Here is an 18,529-nt window from a genome sequence, read left to right as displayed (position 1 = left end):
TGTCTCTGCAAAAACAATACCTTACCCTCTGTGACTTTTCCCTCCTTCAGTTCACCTCCTCACACACATAACTGTCAAATTCTGTGACTCAAATTACGCAGATTATTGCATTAAACCTCAGATCGATTTACTAGATGTTCAAAATGGTTTGGTAGTGGTATACCTATGTTTCACAGACCAGGCAACTCAGGGTCTCCATGCTGATCCACCATTTTAACTCTTCTTTCCAAAGAAGACTTTTTTTTTTAAAGATGTATCCACTTATCTCACTTAACCAGATTAGAAGATATAGAGGCAAAAGTTACAGCTTCCATCACTTTACAGACAAATATTTTTAGCCCCTCACCCTATAATTCCAGGCAATGCACAAGCAAGTGTCCCAGTTAAATAGGTGGAACAAAACTATTTTCTTGGGAAAAAATGTGGTGCCTCATTTTCTGTATGAGTAATAACACATGTTAGCCTCCCTAAACAGGTTTATCAAGCCAAGTGTGATGGAAAGAAATGAAAGCTCTAGAAACTTCATTCTGCTTGGATTCTCTGACCGGCCAAAGCTGGAGATGGTCTTGTTTTTCACTAACATGGTGTTTTACTTTCTGGCTGTCATGGGAAACTCGACTATCATCTTCCTGTCCGTGGTGGACCCTCGGCTGCACAGGCCAATGTACTTCTTCCTCTGCAACCTGTCCCTCCTGGATCTCTGCTACACCTCTAGCAGCATTCCTCAGATGCTGGTCAACCTCTGGGGCCCACAAAAGACCATTACCTATATGGGCTGTGTCATACAACTCTTTGCATTCCTGTCTGTGGGTGGCATTGAATGCATTCTTCTTTCTGTCATGGCCTATGACCGCTTTGTGGCTGTTTGCAAGCCTCTTCACTACATGACCATCATGCACCCACAGCTGTGCCTGCGACTGGCAGCCTGTGCCTGGCTCACTGGGATTGCCAATTCTATCCTCATGTCCCCACTGACAATGTCCTTGAAGCGGTGTGGTCATCATCACATCAACCACTTTGTGTGTGAGATGCCAGCCATCATCCACATTTCCTGCGTGGACACTAGGCATGTTGAAGGCCTGGTTTTCTTCCTGGCCATCCCCATTGTCCTGGTGCCCCTCGCCATGATACTGGTTTCCTATGGCTATATTATAGCCACAGTTCTGCGGATCCGGTCTGCAGCTGGGAGGCACAAGGCCTTCAACACCTGCTCTTCCCACATGATTGTAGTGTCTCTCTTCTATAGCACTATAATCTACATGTACATGCAGCCTGGGAATGTGGCAAGCCAGGACCAGGGCAAGTTCCTAACCCTCTTCTACTGTCTGGTGACCCCCACTCTGAATCCTTTCATCTACACACTGAGAAACAAAGATGTGAAGGGAGCCATGTGGAAGGTTCTTGGGAAAGACCACAGCCTGTTGGATGCAATAGGGCACTGATGCGGCAGGTATCACTCATCCTGAGATACTTATTGTCCATGAAAACTCTTTGTTCCAGGGTAATAACTATGCACAATGTCATATCAGATGCTAGAATATGAACAGAGCAAGGTCTTCTCTCTTTCAGGGATCCTAAACTAAATAACTTGTATCTTTGCTTGCTGGTAGATGGAGAGAACCCCTGTGTCCTTCCAAGTGACAGGCTCAAAAGATAATGTGCTGGTGGAAAAAAATGCTACTTCCTCTTTGCTTAGTGGGGTTTATAGGGTGATAATTATTTCTTTGCAGCTAACTTTAGACTATGATTCCAGAAAACTATAATGTGACTATTAAGTCAGATCTATTTATTTATTTATTTTAAATTTTGAATGTTTATTAACTTTTGAGAGAGAGAGAGTAGGGGAGGGGCATAGAGAGAGGGAGACACAGAATTTGAAGCAAGCTCCAGGCTCTGAGCTGTCAGCACAGAGCCTGATTTGAACCACAAGATCTTGACCTGAGCCGAAGTCAGACATTTAACCTACTGATGCCCCCAAGTGCTCTACTATTGATTCAGATCTAAGGAGAAGGAGCCTTCAGGCAGAAAAATGTGTGCATGTATGTGTGAGGGAGTGACTGGTATTTTGAGGTTCATTTGTTCCATTCCATATACTCTTTTGTTCCAAAAATTCAGATCCCTGTGGAAAGTATACCATTACTAATTCAGACTGTTGTCTGCCTCCTCCTTCCCCATGCAAATAATTTATAACTGCTTCTCTAGGAACAGTATTTCTTTAAAATTCCAGGTTATATGCCACTTATTGGTCATTAAATCAATTTGACAAGCATTTAAGGCAACAGGCATTTAACAGTGAGTTAAGTTAGCATGAAATGGAATAGAAAATTTCAGAGAGGATTGTACAAGGTAGGGTAAGTCAGTTGTGTGAGTGTCTATGTGTGTATGTGTATCAAATATTTTACCTACATGAGTCATTGACACAAAAGTTTGAAAGTCACTGATTTGAAAAGTCTTTATTGAAACAAGTTTCAAAGAAGGCAGTACACCTGCAGTGGGAAAAAATTAGGGATACAATTATTTTATTTTCTTTTTTAAAGATTTTATTTACATTCCAGTTAGTGAACATACAGTGCAATATTAATTTAAGATGTACAATGTAGTGATTCAATACTTTCATACAACACCCAGTGCTCATCTCAACAAATCCAGTCCTTAATCCCCATTACACATTTAGCCCATCCCCCCACCCACCTCTCCTCTGGTGACCATCACGTTGTTCTCTATTGTCAAGAGTCTGTTTCTTGGATTGCCTCTCTCTCTTTTCTTTTAGGGATACAATTCTTAACAATTCAAGAGCAGAGGGTCATAGAAGGAAATAGTGTCATGTTAACATGTGGATGAGAACAGTGTGGAAAGTAACCAGGCCACAGCTGCTTAGTATGAGAACATTTGCCAGGATAAATGATGCTAATGATGATGATGATTATAATGATGGTGATGACATTAAATTATGATGAATATGGAAGTATAGTTCATTCATTAACCCATGTATTTTCACCTTCTGACTGTTCTGAAGTAGAAACAATTCAAGATTTAATGGCAAGCCACGGTTTACTTTGCAATATTTTTTTTCTTAGACTTTGTTGTAAAAGGTGAAAATGAGAATCTTTAAGTTGTAAAAATTAATGAAATTAATAAACTTTCAACCACTTCTGGGAACTAATTAGTCTCTGTAATTCTGAACTTTATGTGTCTACTTGACTAGGCCATAATATCTGGGTATTTCAAACCCCAGTCAGGATTTTCTGCGAAGGTATTTTTAGATGAGATTAAAACTTAAATCAGTAGACTTTGAATAATCAATTGCTCTCCATTATGTGGAGAACTCTGCAATTAGTGGAAGGTCTTATGATAAAACAATCTGAGTTCCCCCTAGAAAGACTGAATTCTGCCTTCAGACCATGGTTGGACTTTGGCTGCAACATCAACTCTTTCTTGGGTCTTCAGCTTGTCCTGCAGATTTTCAACTTGTGACTCCCTCTGTCTAACTGTCTACCTCTCTATCTACCTGTCTACCAACGTGTGTCTGTATCATTATCTATTTATCTATCATCTATCTATCTATCTATCTATCATCTTTCTATCTCTCATCTGTCTATTATCTGTATCTGTGCATTCTATTGATTCTGTTTCTCTGGAGAACTCTGATATTTTAAAAATACTTTAAAAAATAAGTATGTCTAGATTTAATTTTGCATAAGTTTTACGTATTTTTTTTTAAATCCCAGCTTCTTTATGTTCATGCTCAGTTTTAATACTTCTTTTCTTATGTTCAACAACCATTTCCTTGAACAAGAGAAGCTTTGCTTTTTCTTATTAATTTTTAAGTGTTTATTTATTTTTGAGAGAGAGGGAGAGCGTGAACAGGAGAGGGGCAGAAAAAAGGGGGACAGAGGATCCAAAGCAGACACTGCACTAACTGCAGTGAGCAAGACATGGGGCCCAAACTCATGAACTATGAGATCACAACCTGAGCCAAATTTGCACTCTCAACCGACTGAACCACAAGATGCCCCGTTATTTTTTATTTTCAGCCAACACTTCTTTACTGGATTAATAGAAATTAGAAAAACATGTGAATATTGCAGAGAATTAGGAGGGCAAGTTAGTTTATATGTGTACTACTTTATTTTCCGATTTCTCTAAATAGAAGAAAGTTTGTTGTAATTATTCTTCCTTTGTGTCTTTAGGATATCTCTGAATCCTTTTTAATGTTTTTACCTTTGGTGGTTTTGATACATTTATACTTGAATGTACTAGGCATTGCAAGTTGTAAGTATAGGTCACATGTACTCTCTGGGTAGCTTCTGGCGCAATGTCACATGCATTTAGTGTGGGCCTGTATAAACAACAGTGTTAAAACAATGTTTTAGCCTATGTTGAAATAAGTCATTTAGAATTACCAATTTACTTTTTTCTTTTCTTTTCTTTTTTATTTTTGCCAGGAAATAATCCTATAGCTTCTTTCTATTTAGAGAATCCACCCAATTTTATATACGTACCATATTAATTCTAACATGATTGGTAAAGGTCAATTAAGATAAGATTGTTAGCATGTTTCAACTGTTTATGAAAAACACAATTCATAACTACCAGTAAATGTAAACATGCTTTTCTTTTTCTTTTCTTTAGTTTAAACATTTTTTAACATTTATTTATTGCTGAGAGACACAGAGAGACAGAGCATGAGCACGGGAGGGGCAGAGAAGGAAGGAGACACAGAATCTGAAGCAGGCTCCAGACTCTGAGCTGTCAGCACAGAGCCTGACGTAGGACTGAAACTTATGAACTGCAAGATCATGACCTGAGCCTAAGTCAGATGCTTAAGTGACTGAGCCACACAGGTGCCCCCATAAACATTTTTTTCTAATAAATACTTTAACATACACAATTTCACACTGCTAACATATAGGAGAGATAAATATTAAAAAGTCTTACCAAAAAGTACCTGGAATGTTTTTAGTAAATATATGTAGACACAGATTTTTCTTCATTTTGACAAAATGCAGATTTGAATAATTGAATTGTTGGATAGTTTTATGTACTTAGTCTCTAAGTATACCCTTTTCTAAACAAAAGGAAATCTTTTGGCATCACAAATGCTGTTGTGTCAAGGTTTTTTCAAGGTTTAACATTGGATGTGATTCCAGTTTGTATACATGGTTCCCAGTAGGATTTTTGTTGAGGAATATCATATTGTTAGTCCATGCAACTTCATCACTGTATCTTGTTCCTTTTTATTTTTAAAATTTATTTATTTAATATACACATTCATGTATAATTAGCATTAGTGTTATATTAGTTTCATACGTACAATATAGTGATACAACATTTCCGTACAATACCCAGTGCTCATCATAAGTATGCTTTTAATCCCCTTTATCTATTTCCTCATCCCTCCTCCCACCTTTCCTCTGGCAACCACCACTTTGTTCTCTGATTTTTATTTATTTGTTTGTCTCTTTTAACCTTGTTCATTACTTTTATTATTCCACATACAAGTGAAATTGCATGGTATTTTTTCTTGGACTGACTTATTTTATTTAGCTTTATACCCTCTAACTCCATCCATGTCATTGAAAATGGCAAGATTTTATTTTTTCTTGTGGCTAATATTGCATTGTGTATATGTACCACTTATTCTTTATCCAATTTTTAGTTGATGTACACTTGGGTTGTTTCCATGTCTTGGCTATTAACATTGCAAAAACACAGGGGTGCACATATTTTTTTGAATTAGTGTTTTTATTTTCCTTGGGCAAACACAAAGCATTGAAAATACTCAAATATATATAAATAAAAAAATATATATGTATATATATATATATATACACACACACACACGCATACATACATACATACATATATATAAATTTTGAGGAATGTCCATACTGTTTTCTACAGTGGCAGCACTAGTTTGCATTCCCACTAGCAGTGCAAAAGAGATCTTGTTTCTCTGCATCCTCACCAACATCTGTTGTTGCCTGAGTTGTTAATATTAGCCATTTTGACAGGTGTGAGGTGGTATCTCATTGTGATTTTGATTTGTATTTCCCTGATGATGAGTGAAGTTGAGCATTTTTTCATGTGTCGGTTGGTCATCTGTATGTCTTCTTTGGAGAAGTGTCTATTCATGTCTTTTGCCCATTTCTTCACTGGATTATTTGTTTTATGGGGGTGTTCAGTTTGATAGGTTCCTTATAGATTTGGGATACTAACCCTTTATCTGATATGTCGTTTGAAAATCTCTTCTCCCATTTTATCAGTTGTGTTTTAGTTATGCTGATTGTTACCTTCGCTGTGCAAAAGGTTTTTGTTTTGATGAGGTCCCAGTAGTTCATTTTTGCTTTTGTTTCCCTTGCCTCCAGAGACGTGTTGATTACTAATTCGACGTGTTAGTAGCACGTCGTGTTTTATTTCCCTTGCCTCCAGATACATGTTGCTCGACGTGTTACTAATTCGATTTCCTTATTGGTTATGGGTCTGTTCAAATTTTCTATTTCTTTCTGTTTCAGTTTTGGTAGTGTATATGTTTCTAGGAATTTGTTTGTTACTTCCAGATTGCTCATTTTATTGGCATATAATTGCTCATATTATTCTCTTATTATTGTTTTTGTCTTTGATGTGTTGGTTGTGATGGATCCTCTTTCATTCTTGATTTTATTTACTTGGGTCCTTTTTCTTTTTGATCAAACTGGGTAGTGGTTTATCAGTTTTGTTAATTCTTTCAAAGAACCAGCTTCTGGCTTCATTGATCTGTTCTACCGTTTTGTTTTTGGTTTTGGTTTTGGTTTCAAAAGCATTAATTTCTGCCCTAATCTTTATTATTTCCTGTCTTCTGCTGGTTTTGGGTTTTATTTGCCATTCTTTTTCCAGCTCCTTAAGGCGTAAGGTTAGGTTCTGTATCTGAGATCTTTCTTCCTTCTTTAGGAAGGCCTGGATTGCTATATACGTCCCTCTTATGAGTGCTTTTGCTGTGTCCCAGAGGTTTTGGGTTGTGGTCTTATCATTTTCACTGACTTCCATATACTTTTTTTTTAAAGATGAAATTTATTGTCAAATTGGTTTCCATACAACACCCAGTGCTCATCCCAAAAGGTGCCCTCCTCAATACCCACCACTCACCCTCCCCTCTCTCTCAGCCCCCAATCAACCCTCAGTTTGTTCTCAGTTTTTAAGAATCTCTTATGCTTTGGCTCTCTCCCTCTCTAACCTCTACTTTTTTTCTTCCCTTCCTCCATGGACTTCTGTTAAGTATCTCAGGATCCACATAAGAGTGAAAACACATGGTATCTGTCTTTACCTGTATGACTTATTTCACTTAGCATAACACTCTCCAGTTCCATCCACCTTGCTACAAAAGGCCATATTTCATTCTTTCTCATTGCCATGTAGTATTTCATTGTGTATAAAAATATATATATATATTATTTAGAAATAAATATATAAAATAAATAAAATATATTTTTAATATATTTTTTGAGGAACCTCCACACTGTTTTCCAGAGTGGCTGTACCAATTTGCATTCCCACCAATAGTGCAAGAGAGTTCCAGTTTCTCCACATCCTCTCCAGCATCTATAGTCTCTTGATTTGTTCATTTTAGCCACTCTGACTGGTGCGAGGTAGTATCTCAGTGTGGTTTTGATTTGTATTTCCATGATGAGGAGTGACGTTGAGCATCTTTTCATGTGCCTGTTGGCCATGCGGATGTCTTCTTTAGAGAAGTATCCATGTTTTCTGCCAATTTCTTCACTGGATTATTTGGTTTTTGGGTGTGGAGTTTGGTGAACTCTTTATAGATTTTGGATACTAGCCCTTTGTCCGATATGTCATTTGCAAATATCTTTTCCCATCCCTTTGGTTGTCTTTTAGTTTTGTTGATTGTTTCCTCTGCAATTCAGAAGCTTTTTATCTTCACGAGGTCCCAATAGTTCCTTTTTGCTTTTAATTCCCTTTGAGGATGTGTCAAGTAAGAAATTGCTGCGTCTAAGATCAGAGAGGTTTTTTCCTGCTTTCTCCTCTAGGGTTTTGATAGTTTCCTGTCTCACGTTCAGGTCCTTTATCCATTTTGAGTTTGTTTTTGTGAATGATGTAAGAAAGTGGTCTAGTTTCATTCTTCTGCATGTTGCTGTCCATTTCTCCCAGCACCATTTGTTAAAGAGACTGTCTTTTTTCCATTGGATGTTCTTTCCTGCTTTGTCAAAGATGAGTTGGCCATACGTTTGTGGGTCTAGTTCTGGGGTTTCTATTCTATACCATTGGTCTCTGTGTCTCTTTTTGTGCCAACAACATGCTGTCTTGATGATTACAGCTTGGTAGTAGAGGCTAAAGTCTGGGATTGTTATGCCTCCTGCTTTGGTCTTCTTCTTCAAAATGCCTTTGGCTATTCGGGGCCTTTTTTGGTTCCATACGAATTTTAGGATTGCTTGTTCTGGCTTCGAGAAGAATGCTGGTGGAATTTTGATTGGGATTGCATTGAATGTGTAGATAGCTTTGGGTGTTATTGACATTTTCACAATATTTATTCTTCCAATACATGAGCATGGAATGTTTTTCCATTTCTTTATATCTTCTTTAATTTCCTTCATAAGCTATGTATAGTTTTCAGCATACAGATCTTTTACATCTTTGGTTAGGTTTATTCCTAGGTATTTTATGCTTCTTGGTGCAATTGTGAATGGGATCAGTTTCTTCATTTGTCTTTCTGTTGCTTCATTATTAGTGTATAAGAATGGCAACTGATTTCTGTATATTGATTTTATATCCTGTGACTTTGCTGAATTCATGTATCAGTTCTAGCAGACTTTTGGTGGAGTCTATCAGATTTTCCATGTATAATATCATGTCATCTGCAAAAAGTGAAAGCTTAACTTCATCTTTGCCAATTTTGGTGCCTGATTGCTGATGCTAGCACTTCCAACACTATGTTAAACAACACTGGTGAGAGTGGACATCCCTGTCATGTTTCTGATCTCAGGGAGAAAGGTCTCAGTTTTTCCCCATGGAGGATGATATTGGATGTGGGCTTTTCATAAATGGTTTTATGATGTTTAAGTATGTTACTTCTATCCCATTGGAAGTTACTTCTATTCCATTGGAAAATGGAAAATCATTCCATTTTCTTGAGGGTTTTTATTAAGACAGGATGCTGAATTTTGTCAAACGCCTTTTCTGCATCGATTGACAGGATCATTTGGTTCTCATCTTTTCTTTTGTTAATGTGATATATCATATTGATTGATTTGTGAATGTTGAACCAGCTCTGCATCCCAGGAATGAATCCCACTTGATCATGGTGAATAATTCTTTTTATATGCTGTTGAATTCAATTTTCTAGTATCTTATGGAGAATTTTTTGCATCCATATTCATCAGGGATATTGGCCTGTAGTTCTCTTTTATTGTTGGGTCTCTGTCTGGTTTTGGAATTAAAGTAATGCTGGCCTCATAGAATAGGTCTGCAAGTTTTCCTTCCTTTTCTATGTTTTGGAACAGCTTGAGAAGGATAGGTATTATTTCTGCTTTAAATGTTTGGTAGAATTCCGCAGGGAAGCCATCTGGTCCTGGACTCTTATTTATTGGGATATTCTTGATAACTGATTCAATTTCTTCGCTGGTTATGGGTCTGTTCGTGTTTTCTATTTCTTCCTGTTTGACTTTAGGAAATGTGTGCATGCTTAGGAATTGGTCCATTTCTTCCAGGTTGTCCAGTTTGTTGGCGTATAATTTTTCATAGTATTCCATGATAATTGCTTGTATTTCTGAGGGATTGGTTGTGATCATTCCATTTTCATTCATGATTTTATCTATTTGGGTCCTCTCCCTTTTCTTTTTGAGGAGTCTGGCTAGAGGTTTATCAATTTTGTTTATTTTTTCAAAAACCAACTCTTGGTTTCATTGATCTGCTTTACAGTTTTTTAAAAAATTCTATATTGTTTATTTCTGCTCTGATCTTTATTATTTCTCTTCTGCTGGGTTTGAGGTATCTTTGCTTTTCTGCTTGTATTCCTTTAGGTGTGCTGTTAGATTTTGTATCTGGGATTTTTCTTGTTTATGGAGACAGGCCTGGATTGCAATGTATTTTCCTCTCAGGACTGCCTTCGCTGCATCCCAAAGCATTTAAATTGTTGTATTTTCATTTTCATTCATTTACGTAAATATTTAATTCCTTCTCTAATTGCCTGGTTGTCCCTTTCATTCTTTCATAGGGTGTCCTTTAACCCCCATGCTTTTGGAGGTTTTCCAGACTTTTTTCTGTGGTTGATTTCAAGCTTCATAGCATTGTGTTCTGAAAGTTTGCATGGTATGATCTCAATTCTTGTATACTTATGAAGGGCTTTTTTTGTGACCCAGTATGTGATCTATCTTGCAGAATGTTTCATGTGTACTGGAGAAGAAAGTGCATTCTGTTGTTTTGGCATGCAGAGTTCTAAATATATCTGTCAAATCCATCTAATATAATTTATCATTCATGGGCCTCGTTTCTTTATTGATCCTGTGTCTAGATGATCTATCCATTGTTGTAAGTGGAGTATTAAAGTCCCCTGCAATTACCACATTCTTATAAATAAGGTTTGTTTGTGATTAATTGTTTTATGTATTTGGGAGCTCCTGTATTTTGCACATAGACATTTATAATTGTTCGCTCTCCCTGATGGATAGAGCCTGTAATTACTATATAATCCCCTTCTTCATCTCTTGTTACAGCTTTTAATTTAAAGTCTAGTTTGTCTGATATAAGTATGGCTACTCCAGCTTTCTTTTGACTTCCAGTAGCATGATAGGTAGTTCTCCATCCCCTCACTCTCAATCTGAAGGTGTCCTCAGGTCTAAAATGAGTCTCTTGTAGACAGCAAATAGATGGGTCTTGTTTTTTTGTTTTTTTTGTTTTTTGTTTTTTTGTTTTTTCCATTCTGATACCTATGTCTTTTGGTTGGAGCATTTAGTGCATTTATATTTGGTGTTATTATAGAAAGATATGGGTTTAGAGTCATTGTGATTTCTGTAGGCTTCATGCTTGTAGTATTTTCTCTGGTACTTTGTGGTCCTTGCAACATTTCACTCATGGAATCCCCTTAGGATCTCTTGTAGGGCTGGTTTAGTGGTGATGAATTCCTTCAGTTTTTGTTTGTTTGAGAAGTCCTTTTTCTCTTCTTCTATTCTGGATGACAGACTTGGTAGATGAAGGATTCTTGACTGCATATTTTTTCTGTTCATCACATTGAAGATTTCCTGCCATTCCTTTCTGTCCTGCCAAGTTTTAGTAGATAGGTCTGCCACAAGTCTTATGGGTCTCCTTTTATAAGTTAGATCATGTTTATCCCTAGCTGCTTCAGAATTTTCTCTTTATCCTTCTATTTTGCCAGTTTCACTATGATATGTCATGCAGAAGATCAATTCAAGTTAAGTCTGAAGGGAGTTCTCTGTTCCTCTTGGATTTCACTGCCTTTTTACTTCCCCAGATCAGGGAAGTTCTCAGCTATGATTTGTTCAAGTACACCTTCAGCCCCTTTCTCTCTCTTCTTCTTATTCTTCTGGAATTACTATGATAAGGGTATCATTCCATTTGATTGTATCACTTAGTTCTCTAATTCTTCCCTCATACTACTGGCTTTTTTTTATCTCTCTTTTTCTCAGCTTCCTCTTTTTCCATAATTTTACCTTCTAATTCACCTATTCTCTGCCTCTTCAATCCGAGCTGTGATGGCCTCCATTTTATTTTACACCTCATTTATAGCATTTGTGACTCCTCATGACTATTTCTTTGTTTCTGGATCTCTGTAGCAATAGATTCTCTGCTGTCCTCTATGCTTTTTTCAAGCCCAGCGATTAATTTTATGACTATTATTCTAAATTCTTTTTACATTATATTGCTTAAATCATTTTTGATAAATTCGTTAGCTGTTGCTACTTCCTGGAGTTTCTTTTGAAGATAATTCTTCCGTTTCATCATTTTGTGTAGTGCTTGCAGTGGCGCCAAACTGCAGGGCACTTTCCCAAACTGCAGTGGTGCCAAACTGCAAACTACTCCACTTTCTGGAGTAACTTGTGTTGGTGGTCTGGGCCACAGTCAGATCTGATGTCTGTCCCCAGCCCACCACTGGGGCCACAGTCAGACTGGTGTTTACCTTATCTTCCCCTCTCCCAGGGGCAGGACTCACTGTGGAGTTGTGTGGCCCCTGTCCAGGCTACTTGAACACTGCCAGGCTTGTGGTGCTTTTTTGATGGGATGTGGCATTTTAGCTGGGGTGGATTTTCAAGGTGCACAGGTGCACGAGGGGCAGGCTCAGCTTGCTTTGCTGTGGGTGGTCCCTTGCAGGAGGGTCCCTGCATTATTAGGAAGGAGGCAGATCCATCAGAGGGATGGATCCACAGGTGTAAGCAAGTTCGTTGATGGGAACTTGTTCCCTTTGGAATATTGGCTGTGGGATGAGAGAGGGAGATGGTGCTTGCTTTGTTCCACTGCCAAGCTGAGCTCTGTCTTCTGGGTCTCAACAACTCTCTTTCCCGGTGTCCTTTCACCTTCCCTGCTCTCCAAGAGCAGACCTGTTGACTTATAACATTCCAGATGTTAAGTCCCCCTGGCTGTAAGAACTTACGGAGTCTGATCTTTCTGCCTTTGTTAGCCAGACTTCGTGGACTACCCCTCCTCTCCTCTGGCTCCCTCCCACCAGTCCGTGTAGCAGGCACTGCCCCTCAGCCCTTCCTACCCTCTTCTGTGGGCCTCTTGTCTATGCTTGGCTCCAGAGAGTCCATTCTGCTGGGTGTTCTGGGTTATTTAGTCAGATGTGGGTGGAATCTAAGCAATCAGCAGGACGAGGTGAGCCCAGTGTCCTTGTACACAGCCATCTTCCCCTCTGAATATTTAGTCCTTTATCAAAGTCTATTTTGTTTAGGAGAGAATGTAGTGTTGGGCATGCACAAGAAAAGAAAAAAAAAACAGTTCAGAGCATGGATTGGGGAGCTAGAGGTACTGAGATCAAGGTTTTTTTCTAACAGAATGTGGAGCTCAAACTAGGGTTTTAGAAATGTACAACTTTCTCTGGAGTGGAGCTGAGACAGGTGCTCCTGGGAAAAAGGAGGACACCGGACCTGGAGTTCATAAGATGATGTAGGCTCTTTCTGGGTCGCACTAAGAGAAAACTTTCTTCTAGGAGTACATTTAGAAGAAGGTATATTATCTCTCCAAGGACAAAAATCCCTACAGACACCACCAATAGGCCTTTCATCAGCAAGGGACAGAGGCATATACAGAGGGCAGATAACTTGGTTGCTGATTTTCATGGTGCTACACCATAGATTCCACACACTGCATAGGCTTGGGACTGTTTGTCCCCAGAGATAACATGGAGAGGCTCTAATCCAGAGGAAGGGGGAGAGTCTGTGTAGTGCTGAGTCCTTTAAGGTTTTGTGTTTTGTATCCCAGATTCATCTTAAAGATAAAAGGCAGGAGAGCTGTGGTGCAGGGAACATTGACACCTCTTACTATTCTGTGAGGGCTTCCTGAAAAACAGGGATGTGAGATCCCCTGTCTTGGGATGAGAGTGTGGGATGACTCCATTTTCCCCCTCAACAACAATAGGGTTGGACTTCAGAGAGCAACACCTGAGCCCCATGGGAGACAGAACCCACTTACATCAAACCCCATCCCCAGTGACTGGCAATTGCTTATATACCAGGTCAAAATTGACTCTGAGCCAGTGCAGTGAGCCTTTATTTCAGAAGCCAAGAACAGGCAGCACCCTGCATGCACCAGGTGTATTGAAAATAGATTGCTTTAAAGCTTCACTTGAAAATCTAGTGGAAATAAGACCAGATTTTTTTTCCTTTTTAATCTTCTTTTTTTTCCTTTGCTATCAGGTTTATAGTTTTTTGTTTGTTCATTTTTTTCATTTTCTTTTCTCTCTTCTTGTTTTTGAATCAGGCTTCTTTTTCTCTCCTTTTTTTCCCCTTTCTTTTGTCTTCTTTTTCTTTCTTTCTGTTTGGAATAAAGCTTTTAGTGTTTGATTGTCTGTTTTTTTCTCATTCATTTCCTTTCCTATTTTTTAAAGAAGGTATACCCCCCCCTTTTCTTCTTTTCTTTTTTTTTTTTTTGAGGCTTATTTTAACAAAGAAATAAAAGCATATCTACTTCCAGGTCCAAATCCTCCTCACTGCAAGCCAGAAGGAGCTTAGCAAGGACTGAGCAGTGGGAAAGAGCAACTAAAAAACAACAGCACAGTGCACACAGCATACACCAGAAGCACTTCATGAAGTTCCAGGTCCTGGACAGGGAATGACCTTTTTAAAGATAGTATTGCCCTCAGGTTCAGGATACAGAAATAGCTTTCATATATGCAAAAGACAGAAACTTGGCCAAAATGACAAGATGGAAAAATTCTTCCCCAAAGAAATATCAAAAAGAAATCATAGCCAAGGACTTGCTCAAAACAAAAATAAACAATATTTCTAAACAGAAATTTTGAACAGTAGTCATAAAACTACTAAGTAGGTTAGATAAAAGCATAGAAGGCACCAGAGAAACCATTGCTGCAGAGATCAAAGATCTAAAAGCTATTCAGGTTGAAATAAAAACGACTATAATTGAGATGGAAAACTGACTGGATTTAGTCATAATAGGTTGAGGGAGAAGAGAAAATAGATGATATAGAAGATAAAAGTATAGAAACAATGAATCTGAAAAATAGGGGGAAAGAAAACTTAGATCACAAAGGCAGACTTATAGAACTCAGCAACTCATAAAGTGAAATAATATAAATGTCTTAAGAGTTCCAGAAGAAAAGTGGAAAAAGAAGGTAGGCAATTTGAGCAAATTGCAGCCAAGAGTTTCCTAATCTGGGGAAGGAAACAACCATTCAAGTCCAAGAGGCACAGAGAACTCCAAACAAAATCAACCAAATGATGTCAACATCACACATATTATAGTGAAACTTGCAAAATACAAAGATAAAGAGAGAATTCTGAAATCTGTTAGGAATAAAAGATCCTTAACCTACAAGGGTTAACACATAAGGTTAGCAGCGGACCTGTCCACTGAAACTTGGGAAACCATAAGGTAATGGCAGGACATATTCAACGTACTGGATGTGAAAAATATGCAGCCATGTCATTCATAATAGAAGGACAGATAAAATGTTTCCCAGAGAAATAAAAAATAAAGGAGTTCGTGACCAACAAACCATCCCCACAAGAAATTTTAAGGTCATGACCAAGAAACCATCCCCACTACTCTTGTAGTGGAGGGGGAATAAAAGACCAAAGTAACAAAGACTAGAAAGGAGCAGAGAACATCACCAGAAACACCAACTCTACAGGTAAAAAATGGCACTAAAGTCATATCTTTAAGTAGTCACTGTGAATGTAAATGGACTAAATGCTCCAAACAAAAGATGAAGGATATCAGAATGGATAAGAAAAAAGACCCCATCATGTGATACCTGCAAGAGACTCATTTTAGACCTAAAGACATCTCCAGATGCTAATCATCTATCTTGCTAATTGTCATCAAAAGAAAGCTGGGGTATCCATGCTTATACCAGACAAACTGGATTTTAAAAGAAAGAGTATAACAAGAGATGAAGAAATGTATTATATCATAATTAAGGGGTCTACCCATCAAAAAGATCTAACAATTGTAAATATTTATACCCATCAACTTGAAAGAACCCAAATATATAAATCAATTAATCACAAACATAAACTCATTTATAATAGTACCATAGTAGTAGGGCACTGTAACACCCCACTTATAGCAATAGACAGATTACCTAAACAGAAAATCAACAAGGAAACAATAATTTTGAATGACACATCGGACATATGGACTTAACAGATATATTCAGAACATTTATGCCTAAAGCATCAGAATACACATTCTTCTCAAATGCACATGGAACGTTCTCCAGAATAGATCAAATAGTGGGTCACAAATCAGCCCTCAACAATTACAAAAAGATAAAAATCATACCATGCATGTTGTTGGATCACAACACTATGAAACTTGAGGTTAACCCCAAGAAAAAAAATTTGGAAAGCCCTCAATAACATACATGGAGGTTAAAGAACATCCTACTAAATAATGAGGGGCTACCAGCAAGGAAGCAAATGAAAAATGAAATCACCACAGTCCAGAACCTTTGAGAGGCAACAAAGGCAGTCCTATGAGGAAATTATATTGCAATTTAGGCCTATCTAGAGAAGCAAGAAAATTCACAAATACACAACCCAACCTTACATCAAAAGGAGCTAGAAAAGTAGCAGCAAATAAAACCACAAGCCAGCTGAAGAAGGGAAATAATAAAGATTAGAGTAGAAATAAATGATAAATAAACCAGCAAACAAAAATTCTGGTAGAACAGACCTACAAAACTAGGCGTTGCTTCTTTGAAAGAATAAACAAAATTGATAAAGTCCTAGTATTATCAAAAAGAAAAGGGAAAGGGCCATGATAGATAAAATCATGAATGAAAGAGGAGAGATCGCAGCCAAAAGTAGAAAAGCAAAGAAATATAAGAGAATACTATAAAAAAATTATACAATCTGGAAAAAACTGGGCAATCTGAGAGAAATGGACAAATTTTGAGAAACTCACAAACTACCAAAACTGAAACAGGAAGAAGTAGAAAATTTGCACAGACTCATAACCAGCAAGGACATTGAACCAGTCATCAAAAATCTCCCAACAAACAAGAGTTCTTGTCAGATGGCTTCCCAGGGGAATTCTACTAGACATTTAAAGAAGAGTTAATACCTGTTCTTCTCAAACTCTTCCAAAAAATAGAAATAGAAGAAAAAGTTTCAAAACCCTTCTATGAAGCCATCATTACCTTGATTTCAAAACCAGAGACCTCACTAAAAAAGAGAATTACAGGCCAGTAATCCTAATGAACATGGATGCAAAATTCTCAGCAAGATACTAGCAGAGCGAATTCAGCAATACATCAAAAAAATATTCACCATGAGTAAGTGTGATTTACTCCTGGGCTGCAGGGCTGGTTCAATATTCACAAATCAGTCAACATGAGACACCACGTTAATAAAAGAAAGGATAAAAACTGTATGATTCAGTGAATAGATGCAGAAAGCATTTGACAAAATACAGCATCCATTCTTGATAAAACCCTCAAGAAAGTAGTGGTGTAAGGAATGCATGTCAATATCATAAAGACCATATATGATAGACCCACAGATAATATCATCTTCAGTGGGGAGAAACTGAGAGATCTTTCCCTGTAGTAAGGAGAAAGACAAGGATGTCCACTTTTATCATTACTATTTAACATAGTACTAGTCTCAGTAATCAGAGAACCAAAAGAAATAAAGGGCATACAAATCGGCAAGAAAGAATTCAGACTTTTACTATTTGCAAATGACATGATAATCTATGTAGAAAACCTTAAATATTACACCGAAAATTGCTAGAACCAATACACGTATTCAACAAAGTTGCAGGATATAAAATCAATGTGCTGAAATCTGTTGCATTTCTATACACCAATAACAAAGCAGCAATAAAAGAAATCAAGGGAGAAAAGATGGCGGCGTAGGAGCATGCTGGGCTTACCGCGTCCTGCTGGACACTTACATTCCACCTACACCTGCCTAAATAACCCAAAAACGGCCAGCAGACTAGCAGAATGGAGCCTTCAGAGCCAAGCACAGATGAGAGGCACATGGAAGAGGGTAGGAAGGGTGGCGAGGCAGTGTGCGCTACAGGGACTGGCTCAAGGGAGCTGGGGTGGAGGGGCGGCCCGCTGGCCAAGAAGAGACCCCGAGTCTGGCTGGCAAAAACAGAGGGGCTGGATGGAGTAAGTTCAGACAGAGAGCAGGACTTAACAGCTGGAAGGTTATAAGTCAACAGCTCTGCTCGGAGAGCCGGAAGGCTGGAGGACAATGGGAGGGAGAGTTGCTGAGCCCAGGGACAACAGAGCTCAGTTTAGCGGGGAACAAAGGCGCTTGCCAGCGCCATCTCCCTCACCCATCCCCCAGCCAAAATCCCAAAGGGAACCAGTTCCTGCCAGGAAACTTGCTTGCACCACACAAACACCCAACACTGTGCTTCTGTGGATCCATCCATCTGGTGGGTCTGACTCCCTCCAGCTGCCAAAGAGCCCCTCCTGAAGCAGATCACTGAAGGAGAAGCGATTTAGGCTTGCCCCTCCCGCCCCCTTGCACCTTGCCTATCCACCCCAGCTAATACGCCAGATCCCCAGCACCACAAGCCTGGCAGTGTGCAAGTAGCCCAGACGGGCCACCCACCCCACAGTGAATCCCGCCCCTAGGACAGGGGAAGAGAGGGTACACACCAGTCTGACTGTGGCCCCAGCGGTGGGTTGGGGGCAGACATCAGGTCTGACTACAGCCCGCCCACCAACGCAAGTTATTCAAGACAGCACAGGGAAAGTGCCGTGCAAGTCCACACCACTCCAGGTACTATTCAAAATGACCAAATGGAAGAAATCCCCACAAAAGAATCTGCAGGAAATAACAACAGCTAATGAACTGATCAAAAATGATTTACACAATAT

At 38.6% G+C, this 18,529-nt stretch overlaps 1 protein-coding gene across 1 annotated transcript; it reads left to right on the top strand.

Moving 5' to 3' along the window:
• The first annotated feature begins 494 nt into the window (after positions 1 to 494).
• Positions 495 to 1,442, top strand: LOC124509208 (putative olfactory receptor 2W6). The gene has a single exon (XM_047075769.1). The coding sequence runs from the start codon at positions 495 to 497 to the stop codon at positions 1,440 to 1,442; it is 948 nt and encodes a 315-aa protein (XP_046931725.1).
• Positions 1,443 to 18,529: the final 17,087 nt, after the last annotated feature.

The sequence above is a fragment of the Lynx rufus genome, unplaced genomic scaffold, assembly GCF_022079265.1.
Source record: "Lynx rufus isolate CCGP_SWC_20201006 ecotype Redwood Valley unplaced genomic scaffold, mLynRuf1.p SCAF_1, whole genome shotgun sequence".
In the NCBI taxonomy this organism is placed as follows: domain Eukaryota; kingdom Metazoa; phylum Chordata; class Mammalia; order Carnivora; family Felidae; genus Lynx; species Lynx rufus.
Note: the sequence above shows the minus strand (reverse complement) of the source record. Positions and strands in the feature narration are given on the sequence as shown.